We start from the raw sequence: 27860 nt of genomic DNA, 5'->3' as shown, positions 1-27860 counted from the left end.
TTCACGACTACTGTGCAATCTAATTCATTCATCTTTGTTATGTTCTATATTTTCTCTTCTTTTTTTGCATTATTGTCCTTAGGAAAAAATATCTGAATCTGTGTAAATTGGAAATGGTCAGACCTCAAGGAAAACTGGAGCCTGCCCTGAAACGACAACAGTTTTGTTTTGTAGAAGCATATGGATATGAGGCTTATATTGGAGCATTTTCATGAGGTAAAGGAGGTCAACACTGTAATATTAAGACTATTAGTGTAACCTGGTTGTATGTCTCTTTTGTTATAATTACACAAAATGTATTTGTTTTGGTTATTGTATTGTTCCCTACCTGACTGAAAATCTGTCATTGTTTTAACCGTGTTACTTTAAGAGCAAAAGCCCCTCCTTTTTATTTCTTCTTCTGTGGTATTGTCTTTAAAATGTTTGCGTCCCTTAGGCCCTCCCCTTTTGTCATGTTGTCCTGCAGGACAGGTGTGAAATATTTATTTTCTATTTAAATACATATTTATTTATAGATCTATTAAGTTAATTTTTGTTACGTACTTCTGCTTTGTGTAGGGCTTGGAGCGGGCAGCTTATAACACGGTTGTTTTCTGTTTGTTGTTCTCGTCAGGTATGTTGCATAAAAAAGGTTTATTTTGTTTATTGTTGTGAGACATGGTCCTCGGCCCTTTTTGTCATGTTGTCCTGCGGGAGAGGACTTGGAGCGGGCAGCAAACAGAACAACAAACAGAAAACAACCGTGTTATCATGGTTGTTTTCTGTTTGTTGTTCTCGTCCGAATAAATCGAGAAATCATCTTTTTAAAGACAAACCGTGTCACGGCCTGATAACTTAAAACCAGCACAACGCAGAATGGATCCAGTTACATTAGCTCATCTGAACTTCCTCCCCGCTGTGTGACATTAAAGACCGAGTCAGAGCTGGTACAGCAGCTTACGTTGAAACACCACCATGGTGCAGCCAGGCTGCAGACACACCAAACAGGAAAAAGCTTTCCATGATATCCAACCACTTTTCAGCCTGGCATAATGGAAAGCCTGGCTGTTGCCTGGGGAACCAGTTCCCACGGCAGGATCAGAGCAGCATGCACAGGAAAAAACACTCACATTGATTCTTCAATCCACATATATTGTTTACAATTATGAAATCAAAGATGACACTTTAGTACATTTTGACACACATGAATGGATTCTTTCAAACACTACAGACAGGACATGAGACACCAAGAGCTGCAATAATGAACATGCAAAGGCATTTTAACACCTGAACAGTATCACACCTCATTCTCTGTGCGATTGGGGGCCGGGGGGAGGTGGGGGTTGTCTCTGTCAGCTGACAATGAATCGTTCTGAGTGAGAAGGTTCTTCATGGAGTCCAAAACACCACCGGACGAGAGGGAAGAGCGACATACAGGTTTCCAGAAACCTTCCTGTTGCTGATCCACAGAATAATAATCTGTGACAGAAATCTCCCCTCCTATTCCCCCGAAACCTCTACCTCCTCCTCCTAAGAAACAACATTCATCATGCTGTTAAACCAGGAATTCTTCAGAAACAAACTGATTTCACTGAAATTCAGCTGCCAACAGGACTGTTCTGTCCAAAGCAACAACAAAGTTGTCCAAGTACTGACACCTCCTTGACCACGCCCTCCCCATCTCCTGCCGTCCCCCCGATCCTCAGCCTCATCAGCTGGAGGGTTAAAGCTCAAAGGCAGGGAAGCTGGAGGCTTCAGGGTTGGCCATTTCCGACATGTAGTGGATGGTTCCTGCCATACCTGAGTAGAGAAATACATCCACATCATCATCAACATCACGTCTCACTCTGTTTATACATTATACAGCAGTGAAGCTCCACCTGTCTTCACATTCCGCCCAGAGTTCTGCCTGTCATTGTATCTGATCAGAAAAGAACAATCTGGACAAATCACTATAGCAGAATTACAGGTCAATCTCTGAACTTACATTCATCAGCAAAATTATTGAAGGAGCAGTGCTCAGTAGAATACAGGTGAGCCGGTCAGACTGCTGAGGCGTTGAGGTGTTAAGGAAACTCAAGTTGCTTTGGCTTGTCTACATTGTTGATAAGCCAAAGCAAGATCAGGTTGCTGGCTAATTAGCCAGAGTGAATCCATGACCATTAAAGCAAGTATTGGTACTCTTGGGAGTGTTGGAAGAGGCTATGTCCTGCTGAAAAATGAAATACCCAAATCCATAAAGACTGTGGGCAGAGGGAGGAATGAAGTGCTCTAACACTTCCTGGAAGGTGGCTGTAGACTGCCAGAAATATAACAAAGTTACTGATCTGTATCCAAGAAGCTCAGTGTCCCTCTGAGGAATCACAAAGCACCCTAAAACACTGTCCATCTGGTTGGTTTCTGCAAGGGTTTTACTCCCTGACAACTGATCCTATTAAAAAACAAGTAAGAGTGATATTTCACATGGTCTGGGTAGGGATTTCATTTTACAGGCAGGACTTTTCCTGCTCTGTTTCCTTTTCAGTACTGAAGTTCAGGCAAACTGAAAGGCACCAGCTACTGAGTCAGCTGGCTAACTGGACTTTACCATAAGGTAAAGTTGACCAAGTGTTGCCAAGTCTTTGACAGTGGTTAGGAAGACATAATCCTGCAGTGATTCCTCCTGGGGACTCCCTTGTTCTACTGGGGGACTTCAACGCTCACGTGGGCAATGACAGTGAGACCTGGAGGGGCGTGGTTGGGAGGAACGGCCCCCCAGATCTGAACTCGAATGGTGTTCTGTTGTTGGACTTCTGTGCTCGTCATGGATTGTCCATATCGAACACCATGTTCAGGCATAAGGGTGTTCATATGTGCACTTGGCACCAGGACACCCTAGGCCGCAGTTCGATGATCGACTTTGTCGTCGTTTCATCGGATCTGCGGCCGTATGTCTTGGACACTCGGGTGAAGAGAGGTGCGGAGCTGTCCACTGACCACTACCTGGTGGTGAGTTGGCTCCGGTGGTGGGGGAGGAAGCCGGTCAGACCTGGCAGGCCCAAACGTGTTGTGAGGGTCTGCTGGGAACGTCTGGCGGAATCCCCTGTGAGACGGAGCTTTAACTCCCATCTCCGGCAAAACTTTGAACACGTCCCGGGGGAGGTGGGGGACATGGAGTCTGAGTGGACTGTGTTCCGTGCCTCCATTGTCAAGGCGGCCGGTCGGAGCTGTGGCCGCAAGGTTGTCGGTGCCTGTCGCGGCGGCAACCCTCGTACCCGTTGGTGGACACCTTCAGTGAGGGATGCCGTCAGGCTGAAGAAAGAGTCCTACCGGGCCTTTTTGGCCTGTGGGACTCCGGAAGCAGCTGATGGGTACCGGCAGGCGAAGCGGTATGCGGCTCGGGTGGTTGCTGAGGCAAAAACTCGGGCGTGGGAGGAGTTTGGAGAGGCCATGGAGAAAGACTTCCGTACGGCTTCGAAGCGATTCTGGTCCACCATCCGGCGTCTCGCGGGGGGGAAGCAGTACGGCACCAACACTGTTTACAGTGGGGATGGTGTGCTGCTGACCTCTACTCGGGACGTTGTGGGTCGGTGGGCAGAGTACTTCGAAGACCTCCTCAATCCCACCAACATGCCTTCTATTGAAGAAGCTGAGCCTGGGGACTCTGGGTTGGGCTCTCCAATCTCTGGGGACGAGGTCGCCGAGGTGGTTGAGAAGCTCCTCGGTGGCAAGGCTCCGGGGGTGGATGAGATCTGCCCAGAGTTCCTTAAGGCTCTGGATGTTGTAGGGTTGTGTTGGCTGACGCGACTCTGCAATATCGCATTGACATCAGGGGCAGTTCCCCTGGACTGGCAGACCGGGGTGGTGGTCCCCCTGTTCAAAAAGGGAGACCGGAGGGTGTGCTCCAATTATAGAGGGGTCACACTCTTAAGCCTCCCTGTCAAGGTCTATTCAGGGGTCCTGGAGAGGAGGGTCCGTCGGATAGTCGAACCTCGGATCCAGGAAGAGCAGTGTGGTTTTCGTCCTGGTCGTGGAACACTGGACCAGCTCTACACCCTCGGCAGGGTCCTGGAGGGTGCATGGGAGTTCGCCCAACCAGTCTACATGTGTTTTGTGGACTTGGAGAAGGCGTTCGACCGTGTCCCTCGGGGAGCCCTGTGGGGGGTTCTCCGGGAGTATGGGGTACCGGGCCCTTTGATACGGGCTGTCAGGTCCCTGTATGACCGGTGTCAGAGTCTGGTCCGCATTGCCGGCAGTAAGTCGGGCTCGTTTCCGGTGAGAGTTGGACTCCGCCAGGGCTGCCCTTTGTCACCGATTCTGTTCATTACTTTCATGGACAGAATTTCTAGGCGCAGCCAAGGTGTTGAGGGGATCCGATTTGGTGGCCTTAGGATCTCGTCTCTGCTTTTTGCAGACGATGTGGTCCTACTGGCCTCATCAGGTCATGATCTGCAGCTCTCGCTGGAGCGGTTCGCAGCAGAGTGTGAAGCGGCCTGGATGGGGATCAGTGCCTCCAAATCCGAGGCCATGGTCTTGAGCCGGAAAAGGGTAGAGTGCCTTCTCCGGGTCAAGGGGGGTGTTCTGCCCCAGGTGGAGGAGTTCAAGTATCTCGGGATCTTGTTCACGAATGAGGGAAGAAGGGAGCGGGAGATCGACAAGCGGATTGGCGCAGCGTCTGCTGTCAAGCAGGCGCTGTACCGGTCCGTCGTGGTGAAGAGAGAGCTGAGCCAAAAAGCGAAGCTCTCGATTTACCGGTCGATCTTTGTTCCCACCCTCATCTATGGTCATGAGCTTTGGGTCATGACCAAAAGAACGAGATCGCGGATACAAGCGGCCGAAATGGGTTTTCTCCGTAGGGTGGCTGGGCTCTCCCTTAGAGATAGGGTGAGAAGCTCAGTCATCCGGGAGGGACTCAGAGTAGAGCCGCTGCTCCTTCACATCGAGAGGAGCCAGTTGAGGTGGCTCGGGCATCTGGTCAGGATGCCTCCTGGACGCCTCCCTGGTGAGGTGTTCCGGGCACGTCCCACCGGGAGGAGGCCCCGGGGAAGACCCAGGACACGCTGGAGGGACTATGTCTCTCGGCTGGCCTGGGAACGCCTCGGGATTCTCCCGGAGGAGCTAGAAGAAGTGGCTGGGGAGAGGGAAGTCTGGGCCTCCCTTCTGAAGCTGCTAACCCCGCGACCCGACCTCGGATAAGCGGAAGAAGATGGATGGATGGATGGATTCCTCCAAAAACCCTGCTGAGCCTGCTGGTAGGGGCACCAGGGCAGTCCACCAGTGGCCCACCACATTTATATGATGAAAAATGTTAAAAGTCACAAAAATCCAGAGGTGGAAGAGCAGGCATCATAATTTCAAAATAATAGCATGAGGCCAATGAGCAGGTGCAGGGATGGAGCAATTGATGCCAACTTCCTCACACCCAGTTCAATGAGTTAACTATAAACCTATAATCCATCTTTACTGTTACTGGTTTATAAAAAACCTATATAAAATAAACAAACCACACTTGGCTTGGTCGGGAGGCAGGTAAAGCCTGGTGGCCCATCAGATTGATAGTACACTGGGGCAAACCTGATCCTAGCCCTGGAGGAATAACACCAAAGAAGTTTGTGAGGTAAACACAAGGAGATAGATGTACCTTCAAATAAAGAGTATGGTCTGTCTGGGATGCGACAGCCATGAGTCCCATAGTCCAAGCACCACTCAGCAAACTGGAAAAAAGCAATCACACCACCAGGTCAAGAGCTGGTCCAAAACCGGTCACCATGGTGAAGCTTAGTTCAGTTCCTGAGGCCCTGCCTTACCTTGCACGCTCGATACAAATACTTTTTCTCCTGTGTGAGCTTATATAGGGTTAAGAAGGCATAGCCGTTGCCGGCGGTCCCATGGCAGATACCGTAGCCTTTCCTTAGCAAGCCCCGCTGCCAGATGACCTCAGCACAGTCTATTGCCTCCTTCAGGTATTTCTCCTCTTTGAACATCTGCAGGACATAGTCAGGGAGAAGGAACATGAGTACATCCTAACAGCTCAACCCATTGCAGAGAGGAATCACCATTTAGTTGAATCAACTGTTTAATGACATCTTCCTGCCAGGCTGGCAGTGTTTCCCTTCTCTCTGGAGGATGGAAGAGCAATGAGCTCTGTCATGAAAACTGGCGTAGGGTTGTGAGATCTTTCCAGGTACACGCAGAAAACAGAGCATAAAGGCCTGAGAGAAATAAAGTGATCTTGCGGTTTGATTTAAGTATAATTAAAGATAAATATATATATGTGCATATTCAAATACTGAATGATTTTCTGAAATGTATTTTTGTATCTTGATCTGTAATGGTTACAAAAACATGATGATTATGGTTGATAATTAATAATGGATTACAGAACTGTGTTGGTTTAAAATCATACTCAAAGTTATGATGGATGTAAATGACAAGATGATTGTGTTAATGATTTATAATGCATTAACAGAAATGTGATGATCTAAAAAGATGGAGTTAAAGTAATGAGTGAGGTCCTGTTCTCAGGCTGTGTCGCAATAGGCAAGCTGAGCAGAGCGGGGGAGGAGGGGAGGTTCAAGGAAATAAGATTACGGAAGATAACGAGAAAGATAACCAGATGGCCAACAGAAAAGAGGAAGGTCATATGATGTTTAACGCTGTAAGTTACACAAGAGCTGACGATTGGGGAAGGTTGGGACTTTCCATTGTCTCATCGAACGTTCAAGAGGGCAAGTACACCATCTTCCCATACACAACCATGGGTCGAGATAGTATAAAAGACGGCAAAAAGAGGAACAAACTGTTCTTAGTCCGCGGCGCTGAAGACGAGTCAACAAGAGGACGCAGAGAAAAGACCAGCAGAGGACCGCACCCTGGAGCCACAGGGAGGTTGAGACTTCACACCGCCAAAAAGGGACAAGATCCTTCAGCCCCCAGCCCTGGCTCCTGATTCTGCCGCCGACTCTGCCTCAACCCAACGATCTCAAACCCACTGCAACAGACTTGGAGAAAAGGCAAAGGTCCCAGAGGGATAAAGAATTGGGCGTTCAAAGGATAATGACCCGTTCTGTTTTGCTTCTATTCTAAAGAGGATTTTGCCACACAAGGAGCAAAGACTCTAACCGAGGATTTAAAGATTTCTGTTGCCGAGATCAACTGCTATCTGGGTATGAGTTGAACTGCTCCCCAAAAGCCTCACTCAGTTAATTAGTGACATAGGTCAGAGAGAGAAGTTAGGATAGTGTGGTTGATTTATGTTGATTTCTATCATTCTACTATAGTATTGTAATCACTGATAATTAATCTGTATGCCACTCGCCCCTGTTAAAGCTTGCTTAATAAATATACTTTTTAAAATTCTGTAGAAGTTGGTGGACATTGAAATTAATTGAGCCATTAATTATTTTAGTTTCTCCAGTTAAAGTAAAATTAGTGTACATGGTTCTAGTAAAGTGGTGGCTTCGGACTTTCCTTTAGTGAGTATAAAAATAACGACCCTGGGACTTGAATCTAAGTCACTAAATCTAATCTAGCCGTTTCCAAGTGCAGGTTATTTTAGAGAGAGGGCTACCGTTAACAGAAGTGGTTATTGGAGCTACGCAGCTGTGAGGGCTACTCAGCTGACTGTTTCTTAACTGTAGAGGGTCGTAACTTCTGGATTGAAGGTAGTTGGAGCTAGACAAGCCTCTCTCGCCACCAGTTTAGAATGATTATCTCTCATAGACCTCCTTTAGGGTAAGACCCAGGTCTTAGAGATATTCCGGACCTGTTAGACAGAGAACTGGACAGTAGTCAACCCAGAGGAGTTGTGAGGAGTGGGCGGGGCTGACTATTGCGTAATAACAAACAGCTCATAGTAAACTAAACCATCTCCCATTTTCATACATCAGTACAAGCACATCTAAAACAATTAGAAGATTGCATAGAGGTGCTATATTTTTTCCCAGTCATCTGAGGAAGTGAATCATCAGACAGAGTGATATATTCCAAGCCTTGGTTTCTTGTAATTCTCATTATGGTTCATAGGTAATGAAAACAAAACATTCAGTGTCTCAGAAAATTAGAATACTGTGAAAAAGGTTTCCTATGCAGTCCCAAACGGTGATCATGGGATGATGAGGAAAGAACGGCATCTGTCAAATGATTCTTTGCTTTTTTTGCATGCTTGCTGTACAAAATACAGCAGATTATAGTCAGAAATAATATTCATTTTCAGCTTGAAAGTACAAGCTTCAATGTCATGAACAATATGTGAAAGAGGTCTGGGTCTGCACCTTTCCTTGGTCTCTCAGCTCAGTTTTTGTCTTATGACAGTTATCTTATACACCCAGATTTACACACTCTGTCCTCAGAGCTGCATTACTTATATACATATTTAAAGACTGTGGGATTTATGACTTTCTATTCTCCTCTGAAGTGTTTGACAAGCCTCTGCAGTGAAACAAAATGACAGAAATGAAGATTCATGGACTTGAGGTAAGTGCTGGATATGGACTTGAGACATAGTTACCATTGATTCAAAGTAATGAAGAGTCTGATTGACAGATTGTTCAGTTATAAGTCTCCTTTCCTGTGGAACCAGTTTTTGTCTGGCAGTTTTTAAGGCTAGGCCTAAAATTGTCTAATAAAGAGAATAGCTACAGTAGCTGCTAGCTTTTTTGTGCTGCCCTCCATTTATGCATCATTTGCAAAAATGATTGCCAAAGGCTTTGTTTTATTTTTTTATTTCCATATAAAAGTATTTACAGTCCAATGATTCTTTTCTCCCCATGTGTCTGCTTATCTGCCTAATAAAACCCAGGTGACCAAGCTGGTAATCCTGGGTCAGGTTCTCTTGGAGCCACCTTTCTGTTAAGAGCAAGTTCTTGCTCTCCACTGCTGCTCTATGCTTTATCAGAATCATGCTGGATTCCTTGACACCTTCCAGTCAGTTGAATTCTGAAGAAATAACCTTGTCTACCATGATTCTATAAACTTGGATTTGTCTTGACAGAAAACCTGCTGAGCCTGGTCGTCTGTGCACCAGGGCAGTCCACCTGCTGCCCACGGTGTTTTAGTCATCAGTGAACATATGATGTTTACACAATGAAATAAATACACAAATGTTTGGGAACTAATCATTCCACTTCCGATTCATAATTACAGTTTGTTACTAAATCATACTGGTGCCAACAACAGCTGCTAAAGCTGACCTGAGATGTTCATCTGGTAAAATAATCAGTGGTTTCAATCCTGCACATAGTAAAACAAAAGCTTGAGCTGTTATGTACTGATGTAGCAGGCAAAGCATTCTGGGAAATCTGGTCTCCTATTGAGCGTTTCCCTCTGTACTGTGCTGGACAGCGCTACACATTAGTGAACGGAGTGAGACTACCAGAATGGACCAACAAGCAGACAACCTGCAGAGCACTTCCTGACAACAGGCTCAGTCTGCAGTCAGACAGAATTCAGTCTCAGCTGTAAAAGTGCCTGAAGAAGCTTCAGAAGTTAAAATTGATGATATGACACTGAATGCAACACTGTTCCTACAGAGCGATGAGGAGTCAGGGTTGTGCTTGCGATAGACAAGAGCAGCTCACTTTGTAGGCCATAATGAGCATGTGGATGACACCCGGAGCTCCATGACACCAGTGTACCAGCCGGTCACTCTCGTTGCTTAGCGACGATGGGAAGTTCCCGGATCGAAACCTCTTGTGGCGGACGTAGTCGATGCTGGGGCGGACCAGCTCCGCCAGCATGGTTGGGTGGAGTCCGGCTCCGGGCTGAACAGAGAAACACTCAGGTCACTGCTCATCCATCTCCATGGTTACACAGAAGGATAGCAGAACAGGAACTGGTTATGGCAGACATAGACCTAATTGACTTGTGAAACCTAAAGTTATGGGAAATGTGTCCTCCTGTTACCCATTTCTAAAATGTACTTTGCTAAGGGAACTTTCTAAAAACTAGTAATATATTCATTTAATTAAATACATAAAATAAGCTCACCATAAAGGAAATTATGTATCATTCTACTGAGGGAAAAGCAGCCATTCAGTGAGACCTGGGCAGTGACCATTATGGATTAGTTGTAAATGTTCAAGCAAACCTATTAAATCATTATATCATATTGTGAAAGTGTGATAGTTTTGATAAATACAAATTACTTCACAAGAAGAAATTATATTTTAACCCTTCAGCTGTTATATATAAACAATACTATTATGAATCAAATTGAGCAGGATTATGATTTCTGTTAATGTTGGAAAAATGTCTCAAACTCTTATGAATAAAAATATTTGGCAAGCAGTTTGTGGTATTGGTTCTATCCTACTGTAATATTTGTGCACTGATTTGCTGAAAAAGCAAAACAAGATTAAAACAGGTTTGTCAAAAGTCCTAATGAGTCTTTTTCATCATGTGATTATTTATTAATCCTGAGAAGACTAAGGCTTCTGATTAACCAACAACAATACATTCACACAATATGGAAATGGTCTCAATGTCTAACTCCCTTCACTAAACTACACCTGACCTGTTGACTTGTGAGCAGATCAGCTACTTTCAGATTTTACCTTATAATTTATAGATTTTCTGAAAATGTACAACTGAACCAGCTGAGCAGCTATGGTTGGAGGTTTCTCCTACCTGCATCAGAATGTAAAAAATGCCAGTGAGACCATGGGCAGCGCCAACATACTGCTTCTTGTGCCATTCATAGAGGAGAGGGCAGCGATCCGTCTTCTTCTCCTCAGCTGACATGTTCTTTCCTGATTCCACGATGGCCGTCACCACCTACAGTTAGGAGACGATGGACAATCAAAGCAATGAGCCAAGTATATCCCAACAGGCATGTAGGTGTGACCTATGAAGTGAAAACCATTTCAGGTGACTACCTCTTGAAGCTCATCAAGAAAATGCAGAGTGTGTGCAAAGCAGTAATCACAGCAAAAGGTTGCTACTTTGAAGAAACTAGAATATAAGGGGTATTTTCAGTTGTTTTACAATTTTTTGTTTAGTGCATATTTCCACATGTGTTATTCATAGTTTTGATGCCTTCAGTGTGAATCTACAATGTCAATAGTTATGAAAATAAAGGAAACTCATTGAATTAAAAGGTGTGTCCAAACTTTTGATCTGTACTGTATATGTGTATATATATATATATATACACAGTATATATTCATTTTTAAATGTGCAAATCAATACAAGATATTATTCCTGAAACACAGTCGTATGGGTGCAAGATAAGTACAAATCATAACTTCTCCACCAAGGTTCTTCAGGCTTAATGTTAAGCCATTGACTGTGTCAGTAGTGAGTGGGGATCACCTTGGTAATTGTTGCCTCATCCACAGCATCAGCCCCAATTTCTTTATTAACATACAGCAGAGCAAACAAATATCCAGTCCGACCAAACAGCAGTTCATCAGGCATCTCGTTGTCTGGACTGACGACTGAGCGTTGTAGCTGGAAGAGCCTGGAGGAGATCCAAACACTTTGATCAGGGCTAAGCTTTTATTGTGGGACAAAACTATATAAAAACAAAATGCCTTCAGTTAGTATTATGCATAGAACACTATGACAAAATATTCACTATTTTGAAATTTAAACAAGGGCTGTGTGAAATCAGAACCAGCGTTTTCCATTTTGGTGCCCAAAGCAAGATTATGAGCAGCTTTAACCTGTCATATATAAAACTTGAAGAAATACTAACGACTGAATTTAGCGTCAAATCTATTTTATCACACAACTTTTACCATAATATTAGAAATGTAAGGTATTTTTAATAATAGTTCCTGTAGGTGTTCTAAATTTATGATGAAATATGTAGCAAAACTGTTTTATGTTGCCCTGTCATGGACTGGTGACCTGTCCAGGTGACCCCACCTCTCACCCGTTGACCTCTGGAGATGGGCACCAGCACCCCTGGAGACCCCACTAGGGATAAGTGTGTACGATAATATTTGTCCTATCTGTTTAACATAAGAACATGACAAACAGACAATCATAATATTTTGTGAAACATATTTAAGATAACAAATGAGGGGTGCAGGGGTAAAGCACAACCCATATGTGCAGGCCTTAGTCCTCGATGCGACTGTCACAGATTCAATTCCTGGGCTGATTACCCTTACTGCATGTCTTCCTCCTCTCTCATTACCTACTGTCCTGTCTGGCCACTCTCAAATCAAGGCCAGTAAAACCACTCCAAAAATATATGCAAAGATTTTAATGCAGGCAGATAATGAGGAGAAAATTAAATTCCTTCTGTTGTGGATAAATTATGCAGCTTATTAAAGTCATCACATAGTGAACTGTCACATAGATAGTCTAAGGTGGGAAAACACCTGATAGTCCAGTAAACTGAGTTTGACTGAGGACCAAAATCACAAAACATGCTACATTTTGAGCTGCTGTGGTTCTTTTACACTGCACTGTGTCAAACCAACCGAACCCTATGCCCTAAGCAGCCTGTTCCCCCCCCTTCGACAGTGGTGGTGCTGCACCAAGAAACACGGAAGGAAATGACACAAAACCCTCTGAAGAACACATTGAGAACAACTTCTTTCTTTACTAAATGTAAACGAAAATAGAGTAGCGTCAGATCTTAGTCTTTGTAAAATTTCTATGATGTCTTTGGCATAACACCTTGAGCCATTTCTCCCTCTAGCGCACATGTGTCAAAGTCGAGGCCCGTGGGCCAAATCCGGCCCGCTATAGCTTTTTATGTGGTCCTCTAGATTCTAGAATAAACACTAAGTGTACTAAAATACACTGCTCAAAAAAATAAAGGGAACACTCAAATAACACATCCTAGATCTGAATGAAAGAAATATTCTCATTGAATACTTTGTTCTGTACAAAGTTGAATGTGCTGACAACAAAATCACACAAAAATCATCAATGGAAATCAAATTTATTAACCAATGGAGGCCTGGATTTGGAGCCACACACAAAATTAAAGTGAAATAACACTACACGCTGATCCAACTTTAATGTAATGTCCTTAAAACAAGTCAAAATGTGGCTCAGTATTGTGTGTGGCCTCCACGTGCCTGTATGACCTCCCTACAATGCCTGGGCATGCTCCTGATGAGGTGGCGGATGGTCTCCTGAGGGATCTCCTCCCAGACCTGGACTAAAGCATCCGCCAACTCCTGAACAGTCTGTGGTGCAACGTGACGTTGGTGGATGGAGCGAGACATGATGTCCCAGATGTGTTCAATCGGATTCAGGTCTGGGGAACGGGCTGGCCAGTCCATAGCTTCAATGCCTTCATCTTGCAGGAACTGCTGACACACTCCAGCCACATGAGGTCTAGCATTGTCCTGCATTAGGAGGAACCCAGGGCCAACCGCACCAGCATATGGTCTCACAAGGGGTCTGAGGATCTCATCTCGGTACCTAATGGCAGTCAGGCTACCTCTGGTGAGCACATGGAGGGCTGTGCGGCCCTCCAAAGAAATGCCACCCCACACCATTACTGACCCACTGCCAAACCGGTCATGCTGAAGGATGTTGCAGGCAGCAGACCGCTCTCCACGGCGTCTCCAGACTCTGTCACGTCTGTCACATGTGCTCAGTGTGAACCTGCTTTCATCTGTGAAGAGCACAAGGCGCCAGTGGCGAATTTGCCAATCCTGGTGTTCTCTGGCAAATGCCAAGCGTCCTGCACGGTGTTGGGCTGTGAGCACAACCCCCATCTGTGGACGTCGGGCCCTCATACCATCCTCATGGAGTCGGTTTCTAACCGTTTGTGCAGACACATGCACATTTGTGGCCTGCTGGAGGTCATTTTGCAGGGCTCTGGCAGTGCTTCTCCTGTTCCTTCTTGCACAAAGGCGGAGGTAGCGGTCCTGCTGCTGGGTTGTTGCCCTCCTACGGCCTCCTCCACGTCTCCTGGTGTACTGGCCTGTCTCCTGGTAGCGCCTCCAGCCTCTGGACACTACGCTGACAGAAACAGCAAACCTTCTTGCCACAGCTCACATTGATGTGCCATCCTGGATGAGCTGCACTACCTGAGCCACTTGTGTGGGTTGTGGAGTCCGTTTCATGCTACCACGAGTGTGAAAGCACCACCAACATTCAAAACTGACCAAAACATCAGCCAGACAGCATAGGTACTGAGAAGTGGTCTGTGGTCCCAACTGCAGAACCACTCCTTTATTGAGTGTGTCTTGCTAATTGCCAATAATTTCCACCTGTTGTCTATTCCATTTGCACAACAGCAGGTGAAATTGATTGTCAATCAGTGTTGCTTCCTAAGTGGACAGTTTGATTTCACAGAAGTTTGATTTACTTGGAGTTATATTGTGTTGTTTAAGTGTTCCCTTTATATTTTTGAGCAGGGTATTATGTTATCAATGCAGTTTTTATCTGTTTACTGAAAATTTATATAAATCAGTCTGTATCAATTAGTTTTTTGAGAATTAGTGTGGAAATTCATGCAAAATAAATAAATCCCCACACTTTTTAGTGCATTTTTGACATTGTCAAAAATGTGTATTTAACTCAAAAATCGTGAAAAACTTTCTTGTTTGTACTAAACAGCTGTCTCAGCCTTAACTGATGTCAGATTATAGTCCATGATCTATGTAGCTTATTTATGACGGCTTATTTACCATCATAAATAAGCGCAAATATTTCTGAATTAGTACCTACATCTGAAAAGATGTTCAGTAATATTATTTAATTTTAAGAATTCATTTATATTTTAATAGTCCGGTTTGTGAACAGGTTTTATCAATGGATTCTTTCACAACTGGGCCTTTTTTTTTTTTTACCCCTCCAGGGGGTCTTTTGTGGGCTCTAGTGTCCCTTATATGAAAGTAGGCTGATAGGAAAGGGTGACAGAGAGGGGGAAAGACATGCGGCATATATTGTTAGGTTGGGTAGTTGAACCCCCGGACGGCCACGTCGAGGACTCAAGGCCTCCAAACATGGGTCGCGCTATCCCCTAAGCCAGTGGTCCCCAACCTTTTGAGTCGCGCGGACCGGTCAGCCCTGAGGGGGGGGTGCGCAGTACTCCGATGTTGTTTTGTTACTCATTCTGCTGCAAGTTGGCTCAATTTTGACGCGCAAGATGTAACCGGTAAAATTTTTAGCATTTTCAAAATAAAAGATCCGGAAGTAGTTCATTATTTCTTGCGCGGCCCGGTACCAATTGGTCTGCGGACCGGTACTGGTCCGCGGCCTGGTGGTTGGGGACCACTGCCCTAAGCCACCACGGCACACCCACAACTGGGCCTTTAACAGCATTCATGATCTTGATTTGGCCCAAAACAAAAATGAGTTTGATACCCCTTCTCTAGCGCCAGAGTTGTTTATGCTTATATTTACCCAGAATGCCCAGCGCTTCCTGTTTTTCGAGCAGCAAACCAACAAGAGTTTAATTAAAGTGGACTAAATAGGGCTGGTGTGAATGCAGCTATACTCTACTACTCACCTGGACACACAGTCTTTACTCTCTGTATTGTTGTTTAGTTTGTGGTGGACCACAGCACCAACAGCCAGAGGTCCTGCATCGCCACACAGAAAAGTCACTTTGCGGCCATTCAAAATCCTCATGGCCCTCTTCACATAGTCCAATGCCCTCTGCAGGTGGGAAGCCTCACCAGAGACGCGGTGCAGCTGAAGGTACATTAAGGCAATGCCTGCAGAGACAGGAGAACATTTTCTACAGCTGACACACTGCAAAATGTTCTAATCATGCAGAGCAGGTCAGAGCTGCTCTTCATGCAGTTTTGACCTGCATGGGTTGTGGAGATCATACAACTTCCTGCACAGAAAGTTATTTGTTGGAGTAACATTGCTTATGAATTCAAGTATATGGCCTAGGATAAGCAGAAAAGCTTGGAACACCATTTTTTTAATGAAGGGACCTTAACAACTAATATAAAAAATAAAAAGTGTTATTTTACAAGCTAAAAAATCTCAGAGGCATTAGTGAAGCAATCTGCTGCGTCTCCTGCAGGTCAGCTACTATCAAACATGTATGTTTTTGTGTAAACAATCTTCCACAATCATTAAAAGTCTCATTACATTAGTTGTAGAAGCTTTTCTTCTGTTGGGTTGTGTCTCAAACCTTGTGTTAGCTTGACTTTTTTTCTGGAGATCTAAAGTTAGTCTGACCTTTAGATAATGACATAGCCTTTCCACCTAGCCTTTGTGTCATTTGATTTTGTGTCATTTGATTTCCTTACTGTGATTTTGTGCAAAGAAAGAATGTTAGTGAGGGAACTTAGTGATCAGGGAATGGACCTTCTCAGCTCCACAAGTCCACTACCTCAAGGTGAGCTGTGCTCTTCAGCAGGAAAAAGCTTAACGCATTGTCAATAAAATTCATTATTATTATTATCTTTGTTATTATTATTATTGTTCAGCATTTCACAATAATAAATGTAATGCTGCAGTGGGCGTGAAGGTTAGCTGGCAGGGATTTTGTTCCTGGTTAGGATATATTGTTCTATATTGTTATCCTTCTCCACAGCTCCTCTTTGGCTGCTGGCAGAAAGAAGCTCATCTGGCACAGACCTGTCCAGCCGGTGTAAGTGCTGAAGTCATGGGGGTCAGCGGTCTTCAGGCCTTCTTCCATTTGCTGGAGGAGATCTTTGATCTTACTCTGGACCTTCCTTAGAAATGCTTCATTAACCTGAGCAGAAGAAAAGAAATACTGCAAGCTATCAAGTACAGGAATTGTACAGTTCAGTTATGACTTGTGTTTTATAAGTTGTTTAGCACTAGAGGTGCACTGATTGCAGTTTTCTGGCCGATCATCAACTTTTAAAAAACCTGACCTGCCGATTTTGACAGATACCGATTTTTTTGTGTCTGTAAGGTCGCTAACCATATAGTGACAAAGTTGCTAAGTTGGCAACAGTGGGGTGACTGTTGTTAATCACACACGTGCAGACGTGACCTGGTGGGAGGTCTGTCAGTCGGTCCTCTCTCATAGCAGAGCAACATGGGATGGTGGCTGATCGTTAGACCTTTGTTTAGTAGATGAAGACACTAGATAAGATCGGTAGATACATTAAGGCCGATTCCTGATCACCCAAAATCAGGGCTGATTATAGGTGCTCCCCTGTTTTCCAATGTGTAATGATTAGAATTATACACCGAGTGCAGATTATTAGGCAACTGAGCACTTAAGTTAATTTTTATTTTATGCATACTTTCCAACTTAAAGGTGTATAAAAGTAAATGCTTATTGGAGCTAGGCAGAGCAGCTGATGTCTATTTATTTAAAGAGGGGGGTCTTAGGAGATCAACACATAACCTGTCACAATAAGCAAGTAATTAATCATATGATAAATTAAAATGAACACTGACTTGCCCACTAATGTGCAGTCAGAAATTGAATGGAGAACCATGGAACTAGACACAGTAAACAAATCACTGAGAGCACTGTAGCTCATCAAATAGAATTCCATTCTTTATAATGCAACTTGCCTAATAATTGGGCACACAGTACACAATTCCAAATTTTACATTCAATTTTAAAAACAAGCTTTGGATGCTCAAGCTTCTACTTAATTTCAAATTTATTTTCTAATCCAGATATTTTTGCATTGCACAAACAGGACATAAAAAATGACATCAACATCTCAATGATTTAACTTAAGCTCAAAAAGAGGCTTATGATAGAAATATGGGCACGCCTGGCTTACAACAGGTTCTGACGTCAACAAAAAGGATAACATTACAGCATCTGGATGGATCTTGTCAAGAACCTAACCTAGAACCTGTTGAATTTGTGACTATCCCTAAAAGTCACATTGTTGCCAGGAAACCAATTCTACCAAGAAGAGGGCGTTTACTTAAGGAAGAATTGTGGTCAGTTGCTGTTCAATCCACTGGATTCATTATGGCACTAGAAGAAGCGAGATGTGGATGTAAAGAATGGCTGAAAATAATAATTATAAAATGTTGAAAGAAGTCCATGTCAGTGAAGCACATCACACCTCATTCCCACCATAATGATTTCAAGACCTACACACCACAAATCACCTACTTTTCTAACCCAAGCAAAGAATAGTTGGAATCAAAGGTGGAAGTAGTTTATCTTAACTCTTCATTTATACATATAAAAAAAGTAAACAAAATGTTATTTTGTTTTGAGCCAGAATATTCTACCATTTTTTAATTTCCCAAAAAACAAACTAAAATCTAATGTTCCAAACTGGATCCCTTAGCCATTAAAATAAAAGACAACACATCAATTACCTGAAGCTAACATTTAGCACAAAGATTGTTGATTGGTTTTACAAATACATGTAAAAACAGGAAAGAAGGAGGGCAATGGGAGGAGCTTGAATCATCCAGGATTTATCCAGGAATCATCTGGGAATCATCCAGCTGGCATGCAGACAACTTCCACACCTTACATCACCGGTAGACTGACTGCACTGTATCTAGTATTAAAGTTGGTTGTAGATTATCATAATCAACCCTATTAAATTAAATATGGGTGTCATTAGAGTATCATTAGCAAAATACTGGATCTGATCCCAAAACTGCAACTATAAAGATTTAACTATGAATGTTTATTTCATTTGATTTGTTTCACTCTCCATAAATATGAATAGTTCATGTAACAACTAAAATAAAATCTCATTTGAATATTGTTTAATTAAACAAAATGTATGCACTTTGTACATGCAGGCATTCCAATAGTGCATTATTAAGAAATATTTTATTTAGTAATCCCTTTACCTAATTCTTACTTAAGATAGGAATAGTTTTGAACTTTCATATGACTTGTATAAGATTTCCATGATAAATATTCACCAATGACAACACTCAAAAACTTACCTATTTTTAGTATTTTGTATCGCAACGTTATCAACATGTAATTGTGCACTAGCAAATGTTTAGAGCTACAAAATGTCATAGACTTCGTTTAACCAATATTTATGGATAATCTGTTACAATATAAAAAAATAATTGTTGTGAATTAACGGTTTAATGACATTCATAATGGAATGCAAGGCTGAAAGTGGAATAGTGGTTAAAGAATTATTAAAAAGCAAACGATGACAGCAATGATGTCTATCAGGTAACAGCATGTTGTACTAAGCAGCCGTTTTTAAGAAGGTAACCACTGGTTACTAACTAACCAGAACAGGTTATCGTAGCCGAAGCTAAGCTAACTGCAGCTACCGTTAGATAAAAATCAACATAAAAGCCTTTATCTTCCCACCTTTCCTTCAGAGTCAAGCGGCTCGTCAGAGTCCATCTCAGCTCCAGCGTTCGAGACAGCGAATCCCTGGTCCCAGTCAGGATACTGGTTAGGGAAAGAACGCTCTTCCATCTCTGCTTCTGTAGTTGACACCAACTTCAGCCGCTTGGACATATTTTCTCCCATCGCTACGGCGGCTCGGGGGTGACACTAATCCTCTGCAACGTTGTAGAGGGAGACACATTTCATTCCCAGATGTGTGGAGTCTTTATTGTGCTGTACTGTAATGCGCAAATGAAGCTGTACCTGTTGCAGCGCATAAAGAATAAAATTTAGTCTACATTAATTTATTTGAAAAACATTAAAAAGAAGCAATCAATCCCGTCAAGCAGTTGATGAAAAGAGTTTTACTTCCAGTAGCTGCCGCACTGTATAGTTAACCATACGGAGTTTGTAAATATCCTAAAGTACTCAGTAAAAAGTGAATGTACACATTATACTTCTGGTTCCTTTTAACACTTTTATCGCCATTGCAATAAATTGAAAAAGTCATTTTCTTCCAAAGTTCCATTTTTTTCTGTGAGCTGACTAACAGTTTCCATCACATCATTGCATCAAAAATACTTACACATAATTTTAACAAAAATATCAAATGTAACTTCACAGACTACAAGAGCAAGTCTGTAAAGTGAGCACAGACTTACTTACAGTAACTTTACAGTTAAATACTGTTAACGTAATAAAATAAATATAGTTAAATATTGTTAGCCATCACCATATTTAAATGTTATGATTCTGGTTATAATAACCTTCGAAATTGTTATTTAAATTTTATCCATAAATTTAACCCCCGAAAAGAAGTGCTAAGTGTGTTAATTTTCATTTTTGCTCAGAATTTCATCACTTTTAGCCAGTTTGCTTTTCATGATGCGACACCAATAGCAAGCTGTTCTTAGCTGTTTCATTAATTGGATGATCATTTCTGAAGTCAGCTAGTTAACAGACATTTGTCTCTCACCCAGAGCTGATGGAAACATGCACTTAGTATTTTCTGAAATTGAATTAATAAAAATGCTTTAGCTTTAGAAACACTTTAGCATTACATAGGCATAAAGACTTTTACTAGTCTAACATGAAATAAATTGCTTTAGATACAAACTCTACTGCTTTATAAAACCTTAGTTGTGGAATAAAAAGTGTAAATTTATTTACTTTTAATTTTTATTGTATTATTTTGTGAAGTTGATGTAGGCCTATTTTCTTTAGAGAAGATAAATGACAATTTGCGATCATAATTTGTGGTTTAAAGGTTTTATAGATAAACAGAAAATGTGGCATATTCTTGGTGATTACAAGAAAAATACGTTTAGAGAAAGTTCCAATGGTACTTGTATAAATATATAATATAAATAATCAAATAAATGAGTTGATCTTTGAGCATGCACTTCAGTTCTCTCCGTAGAAACCCAAATAAAGCAGTGAAAGTCACCTTGGGCATATTTATGCTCTCAACAAGGCTGCACCAACTTCAAATCTATTGAATTTCAAATTAAAAACAAAGATTGATTCTTTTGTTTACATGTGAGAGAAAATTCAGAACAATGACAGACTGTGAGGCTGCTCACTGAACAGTGCTACAACAGTGATTGCTGGCCGCTATAGGCTGTAAACATGCGGTACTGCAGGTAGAAACAGATGGAGCTGGAGCAGAGCTTACCGAGGCGATGCGACCGGCTCGGTTTTCACTCCTTACAGCTCCAGTCACAGTCTGTCCTGATCCGTCAGCCTCTGGGCAGCCTCACTCAGTGCCCCGATGCCCAGCCTTTGCTTGTTCCGCTGGAGAGAAGAAGCGTGGGGACCGCAGTCAGAGCGTGCAGACAGCCATGTGTCACCGCATCACCGAGTCGCTCCCTCCTCCGCATCTTTCCCGCTTTCACGCACCGAACGATCAGGCAACGATCTGCTCAGTAAAATCAGATCTCTGCGTCCCACCTGCACCCAGACAGGCGCAGTGCCAAGGCTGCAGAAGGCACGAAGCCTCCTATTCAGGCCAGTCGGACAGAACCCGCACCAGTAGCCGTCCCTCTCGGCAGCTGACTCCCGATGTGAATGGTGACAGATGGTGTTAGTGTGTGATGCTGCGTTAGCTGGATTAGGCAACACAGAGAACAAATTCTCTGTGTTGCAGCTCCAGCGTTATGCACTGTGGAAGAGGACTGGTCTGGTCGTCCACCGGGAACATTTCAAAAATCTCCTTGAGGATTATAACAAGGGAGTTACTGATGCCACGCCATCTTACTTTAGCAGTATTATTCACCAGAGCAGAAATAATCCAAAAGTGTTATTTAATACTATCAGCAGTATTGTTTCTCTTCCAGCACATCATGTTTTATTGACCTCAAATGACCACTGCAATATGTTCCTCAGGATTTTTTTTATAAAGAAGGTGATGGACCTGAAAACCAATATACCTTTGAGCTCATCTACTTTTCCTGATGAGCCTCAGTGTTCGGATTCATTCTCTTCTTTTGTTCCAATTACATTAAATGAACTGACTTCACTAGTTGGTAAAATGAAACTTTCTACTTGTTTGTTGGAAATATTACCCCCCTCTCTACTTGTCTAGGCTCTAACTCATTAATACACATTAAAATACCCATTGTATTTTAAAAAAGCAGTAGTGACCCCTCTTTTAAAGAAACCCAATCTTGACCCTGGTACTATCTCCAATTTCTGTCCTTTCTCTAAGCTTCCTTTTCTCAGTAAATTACTTGAAAAAGTTGTACAAACTCAACTCAGATCCTGGTTTAGTCAGTAACAGATTTCTGATCCCTTTCAGTCTGACTTTCTTAAACACCATTCCCCTGAAACTGCTTTAGTAAAAGTCCATAATGATCTTTTAATGGCTGCTGATGAGGGAAAATGCTCGGTGCTGGTTTTATTAGATTTTAGTGCTGCCTTTGACACTGTTAACCATGCAATCCTGTTAAACAGGTTAAAGGTCCTGTCTGGTATTTCTGGCTCAGCTTTGGACTGGCTGACCTCATATTTATCTCACAGGACATTCTGCATTAAGACGGACAGGTTTTCCTCTGACTATGCCCCCATAACTTGTGGGGTGCCAAAAGGCTCAGTTTTGGGTCCACTTTTGTTTTCTTTTTATGTTATAAAAAACCATCTCCAATATAATGATGGTATTATTCAGTCCTTTAAATCTTTTATCATATTTACGCTGATGACATTCAGTTGTATTTTTCATTTAGACTGCATCAACTGGACAGGTTGGCCATCCTCGTCTAATGTTTGTCCCGTATCAGTGATTGGTTCTCCAGTAACTTTCTGGTTCTAAACACCAGTAAGACAGAAACTATGATTATTGCTCCCAGTCACCTTCACAACAATATCAGCCAGACAATTGCATCCTTCTGCCCATTAGTAAAATCAAAGGTAAAAAATCTAGGTGTTGCATTTGATTTGATTTATTAATAAACTTTACTTACTTACTTACTTACTCTATGGCTTTCTCTTCTTGCATCAGTCATCCATCAACTTTCTACTTCAATTCCCTGAAGACATATTGAAATTTAAATGTATTACCAAGGAAACAACAAACAAAACTCATTTGATCTTAGAACAAAAGAACATAAAACTTAAAGATCACATTATATAAGTCTAATACAGAAAATGCAAGAGTAAAACAAATCTACCACTCAGCATTTTACTAACTAAGCAATGTCTAAAGATATAAGGGTTTTTTGTTGTTTGATGGAATTTTGGTCCATTTGTCTTTACAGTGTGTCTATAATGTCTTGCAAAAGTGTTCATAGCCTTTCAATTTTTCTATGTTTTTCACATAACAGCCTTAAGATATTGTGCTTCATTGATATTTTATGAGATAGACCAGTATGAGGTAGTGGGCATGAAGTGTCAATGGTTTGTAGAGCAACCTTTTGCTTCAATATCACCTGTCAAGAAAATCCGAGCTCATCCCACTTCCCCATGCTGGAGATTTTAGTTTAACAGTAATAATAAATAAAGTTATCTTTAAAATGAATCACTCAAGTGACATCAAGGCCCAGCAGTAGACTTAGGTATCAATAAAATAAATCTGGTTGTGTGTGTTGTTTTTGTCTCATGCAAACTTTGCTTTAATTCTACTTTTTTCTATCTAATCATAAGAAATCATAGTCAGTCAGAAAGAGTCATGAAGCAGGAAAAGCAGGTTTCCTGGAAAAAGAGGAAGTAAGTTTCCAGCCTGCAGATTTATAAAAATAGCTGAGACTATTCCTTAATTTAAAGCATGAAAGTTTTAAAGAATGAAATCTAAACATTTGAGTAATTTGATAAGATTCAAAGTAAAATACTTATATTAATATTGGTTTACTTGTAATAATACTTATACTTACATTTGTGAGAACACTTACAAGAAAAACAAGTAACTGTAACTTTGGCATCAAATAATTAGAATCATGGATTATTCTTGGTTTCTTTTCAGAAAAACATCTGTAATAACTCACATTAAGATTATAATAAGTATAATTAATAAGTTATGGTTATAAAATCATAAATGAATGCTAAATCAGAGAAGCTAAAGAAAATAAATGTGATATAAATGTGATTTTGACATTGAACTTGAAATGGTGTAAAAAGGTGTAACTGCAATTAAACATCACTGATATGTTGGAGGTAGATGGTAGGTGAAAGGTTGTGCAGGCAAGGGACATAGGAGGTTGAGCAACCCTGAGACATTAGCACAGACATCAGGACATAATGTCTGTAAGACAGTGATGGATATGAGATCATCTGTCTGAGCAGACAGCCAATTAAACAAGCACAGCAACAGTGCTAGCCAATGCAAACGCACCAAATGGGTGGATAAACCCTATAAAAGGTGGGTGCAAAAGAGGAACCTTTTGTTGGATCCTCCGGGCAGCTTCGAGCCAAGAGATGGACAAAGAACTCTGCAGCTGAAGAAGAGCCGGGGCCACGGAGGCGAAGACTGTCCTGCCATGGGGACCAATCCATCAGCCCCACAACCTGTGGCTTCAAATCACACTTCTCTCATCGGCTGGGTTCAGACCCCAAAGACAAAGATGAAGACAAAGGCAAAGACAAAGAAGAAGAACTGGTGCCTTTTTTCCTGCCAGCACCAAGTCCTGTGTGACCTCACCATCCATGCGGAGAGGAGGCTCATCAGACCTGCGGAGATCCTGGCCTTCATCGATCGGCGTCTTCCTCCTGCTGCAGCACCTTCTTCATCATCAAGCCAGGTCTGGGGTTCGAAACGCCAAACTCCGTCCGTCTCTCTCAAAGGTTCCCTTTTTTAGTTCTCAGTATCAGCAGTAGGGAAAGATAGACTAGATGATTGATTTTACTTATTTGATTATTTCTGCTACTGAATTAAGCTGTACTGACCCTTGCAAAAATGCTTTACTAATAAAATATTTAGCATAAAGAAAATCTAAAAGATGTTGTGGACATTCAGTTAATGAGTCGCCTTAAAGTTCTTTGATGGTTGTAAAATAGCTATGATGTTTGATTCTGAAGAGGAAGAAGTGGAAAATGTTTTTAGGTTGCTGGTAGCCCAAATGTAAAACGTCATCCTTGGGACTCGCCCGAGTCACTAAAACCTACCTGGTTCAATAACAAATGCAAGTTGTAAAATAGAGAACGAGCGACCGTTAACAGGTGTGCTCTGTGAAACTAGTTGGCTGTAGGCTGCTCAGTCTGGCTAATTCACAGGGGGAAGAAGGGTGGGACACCTGGATGTAGGCCGTCAGAAAACCAGGCGAATCGTTTCTCGAAACCAGCTTAAACAGAGTTTACTTCAGTTCTGGACAGGGTAAATCCCAGCAGATTTAGGAAACTCAATTAACCCGTTAGAAGGAGAGCTGGTAGCACATCTCCCCTCTCAGAAGAGGAAGTACGAGAGTGAGAGAGTAGAGACAGAAAGGAGGGGGGGGGGTGTTGCGCAACACCTCCAGGTCTGTTTGTCTGGAGAGCAGCGGGATAACAATATTTTCAAACCTTGGAAAACATTCCCATATAGTTTTCAGTCTGGACTTTGGTTGGAACGTTGTTCCATCATCAGAAAATAAAGAAAAACCCATTCCATTCCCAACACTTTCAAACAGCCAGACAGAACCTGCACCAGTTTGTAATCATAATGGAAAACAAAACAGACTCACTAGAGCTCCCCGAGGAAAACCATTTACAGCAAAAACAATTGTTTGAAAAACTTTGTCTTATTTGTACTTGTACTTATTGACAACTAATTCTGATCTTTTTTCATTTTATTAAGAAACCTTGCTTCCAAATCATACCGTATGCTTTCTTTGTCAGAAAAGAGCCACCACACTCTCCATATTAACTTGTGCTTTTCTGATTTCACGTTCTAAATATAAACAGGGTCCATAATATTTATGCTTTTCTCAAATCCACTGAGTATTTTTGATAAATATCCTCTCTTCTCTACAAAGTAGGTCAATTGTTCATCTATAATTTTCTCCATTATTTTACATATATGAGAAGTGAAAGCTATTGGTCTGTAACTTCCTGAATTTGACCACTCTTTACCTGGTTTAAGCATTGGAACTGTAATTGCTTCTTTTCATGCTCTACGTAAAAAGCTACTTCACAGATATTATTACACAAGTCTAATAAAACTTGTTCAGATGATCCACTATTTTTATTCATAATAATGTGAGAAATATTATCTTTTTCTTCTAGCATATTATATTTTCATTCATTCTACAATCTCTTCTCTTGTTTTTCTGTACATAAATTGCCACAGTTGTGAACTTCAACCATTTTATAACATATCTGCGTTCTCCTCTGTTACAGCAGTAACATCTAATCTTTCAGAGTTGGATTTCCATGTTCTATTTAAATTTATTTGTGTATACATTTCCACAAATTTCTATTTCTCTATTAAAAGGTTCCTCCAAGAAACATTTTTCTGGGTTTTAACAAGAGCGTGTAACTTTTTATATGGAATAAAATTCTAAATGTTGTTTTTTAATAATATAAAAGTTTATTTTGATATTTTATTGCAACATCAAATTACTTTGTCCACAATGTTCTTCTTATGTTTTTCTGTTTTCCTTTGAATTGTTTCACATGCAGTACCCAAAATGACTTCACAAGCAGAAATATTCAAATTAATATTCAAATCAATACTAACCTTTGGCATTTCTCCTAACCAGCTCTTCAAAAGATCAGTCTTTCTTCACCTTAATTATCATATTTTGCAATGTCTAAACCAATTTGAATTAGTTTGGGATAGTGATCACTTCCTGCCTTTGAATCTCTTAAAACATTTGAATTACTAATCCCTGCAAGACTCAAAATTAAGTCTATTACTGATTCAGATCTATCTCTAATATTAACCCTTGTTTTGTCACCATCATTATGAAAACCAAGTTCTTTACATCCATTCTTTCTTCCACCACTGTGGGGTAGCATCATTAATATTACTGAGTTCAGATATGCAGTGAAATTGAAGTCACAATACCGAGTGCATTACAGTGCAATGTGAAACACCTGCTGGTAATGTCACAGAGCCAGATGCCACAACACGCCTTCAAGGATGAAGAGGAATTCATGTCTCGACTGAACAGGAGAACCACTCTTAAGAAAATGGTCACTTTCTTTTGACTAATAGGTTTATATTTTACATTTTAAATTAAGTTTTTTACCTGAGTGAAAAACTTAATGGAGAAGAATGGCATTGCTGATTTTGAGTAGTTATTTGATAGATACTAGCTCCCCCAAGTGGACCTTTTTTTCTAAGTGTAGAAGATAAAAAGATCAGGTTGTCATCATATAAAACTGAACATCTGTCCTGTTTGCTTGAACTTCAGTGAGGAACATCATCTGGAGAAGTGCAAAACATAACATCTGCCTGAGAGACAACAAACTTTGTTTCAGCGAAGACCTATCCAAGAATGACAAGGATGCCAGGTCTGCTCTGTGGCCTATCATCGAACAGGCTTGCAAGGATGGGAAGAGGGCCTACTTTGTGGGACGTAAAGCTTATGTGGATGGAAAGGAAATTGGGGTTCTGGACATTATTCTCCAGACCCCATGGGGGTCTGGAGAATAATGTTTTTTACTCAGCAGTAAGCACTACTCTTTATAAATGGTTAATTTTGGTAGTGGCTTCAAATTTTATTCTAGGAGTCATTTTAAATGGGTCATGTTTTATTAAACTACTTTTCTTTAACGTTCATAAAGCACAGAGTTGACATTTTCATCTATTAATAGGAGGGGTCTATGTAATGATATAAAAATAATTTCCAAAGAGGCAAGAGTGAATTTTGTTTTTCTTCAGGAACGCCATTCATGTTTAGAAGATTAATCTTTTTGGAAGAATCAGTGGAGCAAAGATATATGGTTAGCACTTGGTTCAAACAAGTCAGGGGATGTAGCAATATTAAAAGATAACTTCAAAAAGTAAAGTTTTAGATGTTATATGTGATAATAAGGGTAATTGGATTTTCAGTGGTTGAATTTCATTCTTACATCTTTTTGCTGGGCAATATTTATAGTTATAATTCTAATTCTTTAAATATTATTTTCTTAAAGGAGCTGGAGGACACCATGTTTTTTCTTGGCATCAGCAAAAGTTAATTTATGGGGAGTTTTTAATAAGTTTTTTTCCCCACTCAACTGGATAGACATCCCTCTAGACTTAGAAGTGGACAGGAGCATCAAATGGACTTCTCTAAAATGACAAAAT

General features: G+C 41.5%; 1 protein-coding gene across 3 annotated transcripts; it reads right to left on the bottom strand.

Moving 5' to 3' along the window:
- Positions 1–1110: 1110 nt before the first annotated feature.
- Positions 1111–21392, bottom strand: lancl2 (LanC like 2). 3 transcript variants are annotated; one of them, XM_023326709.1, is made up of 11 exons: positions 20838–21392; positions 19142–19338; positions 16474–16591; positions 15555–15593; positions 15386–15458; positions 11269–11416; positions 10585–10731; positions 9537–9719; positions 5766–5942; positions 5600–5672; positions 1111–1779 (listed from the first exon to the last, which is right to left on the bottom strand). In XM_023326709.1, exons 2-11 carry the CDS (start codon positions 19304–19306, stop codon positions 1703–1705), a joined length of 1200 nt encoding a protein of 399 aa, XP_023182477.1. In that variant the 5' UTR covers positions 19307–19338; positions 20838–21392; the 3' UTR covers positions 1111–1702. The 3 variants fall into 3 exon arrangements, with proteins under 3 accessions (XP_023182477.1, XP_023182476.1, XP_023182475.1); XM_023326708.1 differs by having other exon boundaries at positions 15386–15593; positions 19142–19426; positions 20838–21390; XM_023326707.1 differs by having other exon boundaries at positions 15386–15593; positions 20838–21389.
- Positions 21393–27860: the final 6468 nt, after the last annotated feature.

Source organism: Xiphophorus maculatus, chromosome 21 (assembly GCF_002775205.1).
Source record: "Xiphophorus maculatus strain JP 163 A chromosome 21, X_maculatus-5.0-male, whole genome shotgun sequence".
Taxonomy (NCBI): Eukaryota; Metazoa; Chordata; class Actinopteri; order Cyprinodontiformes; family Poeciliidae; genus Xiphophorus; species Xiphophorus maculatus.
Note: the sequence above shows the minus strand (reverse complement) of the source record. Positions and strands in the feature narration are given on the sequence as shown.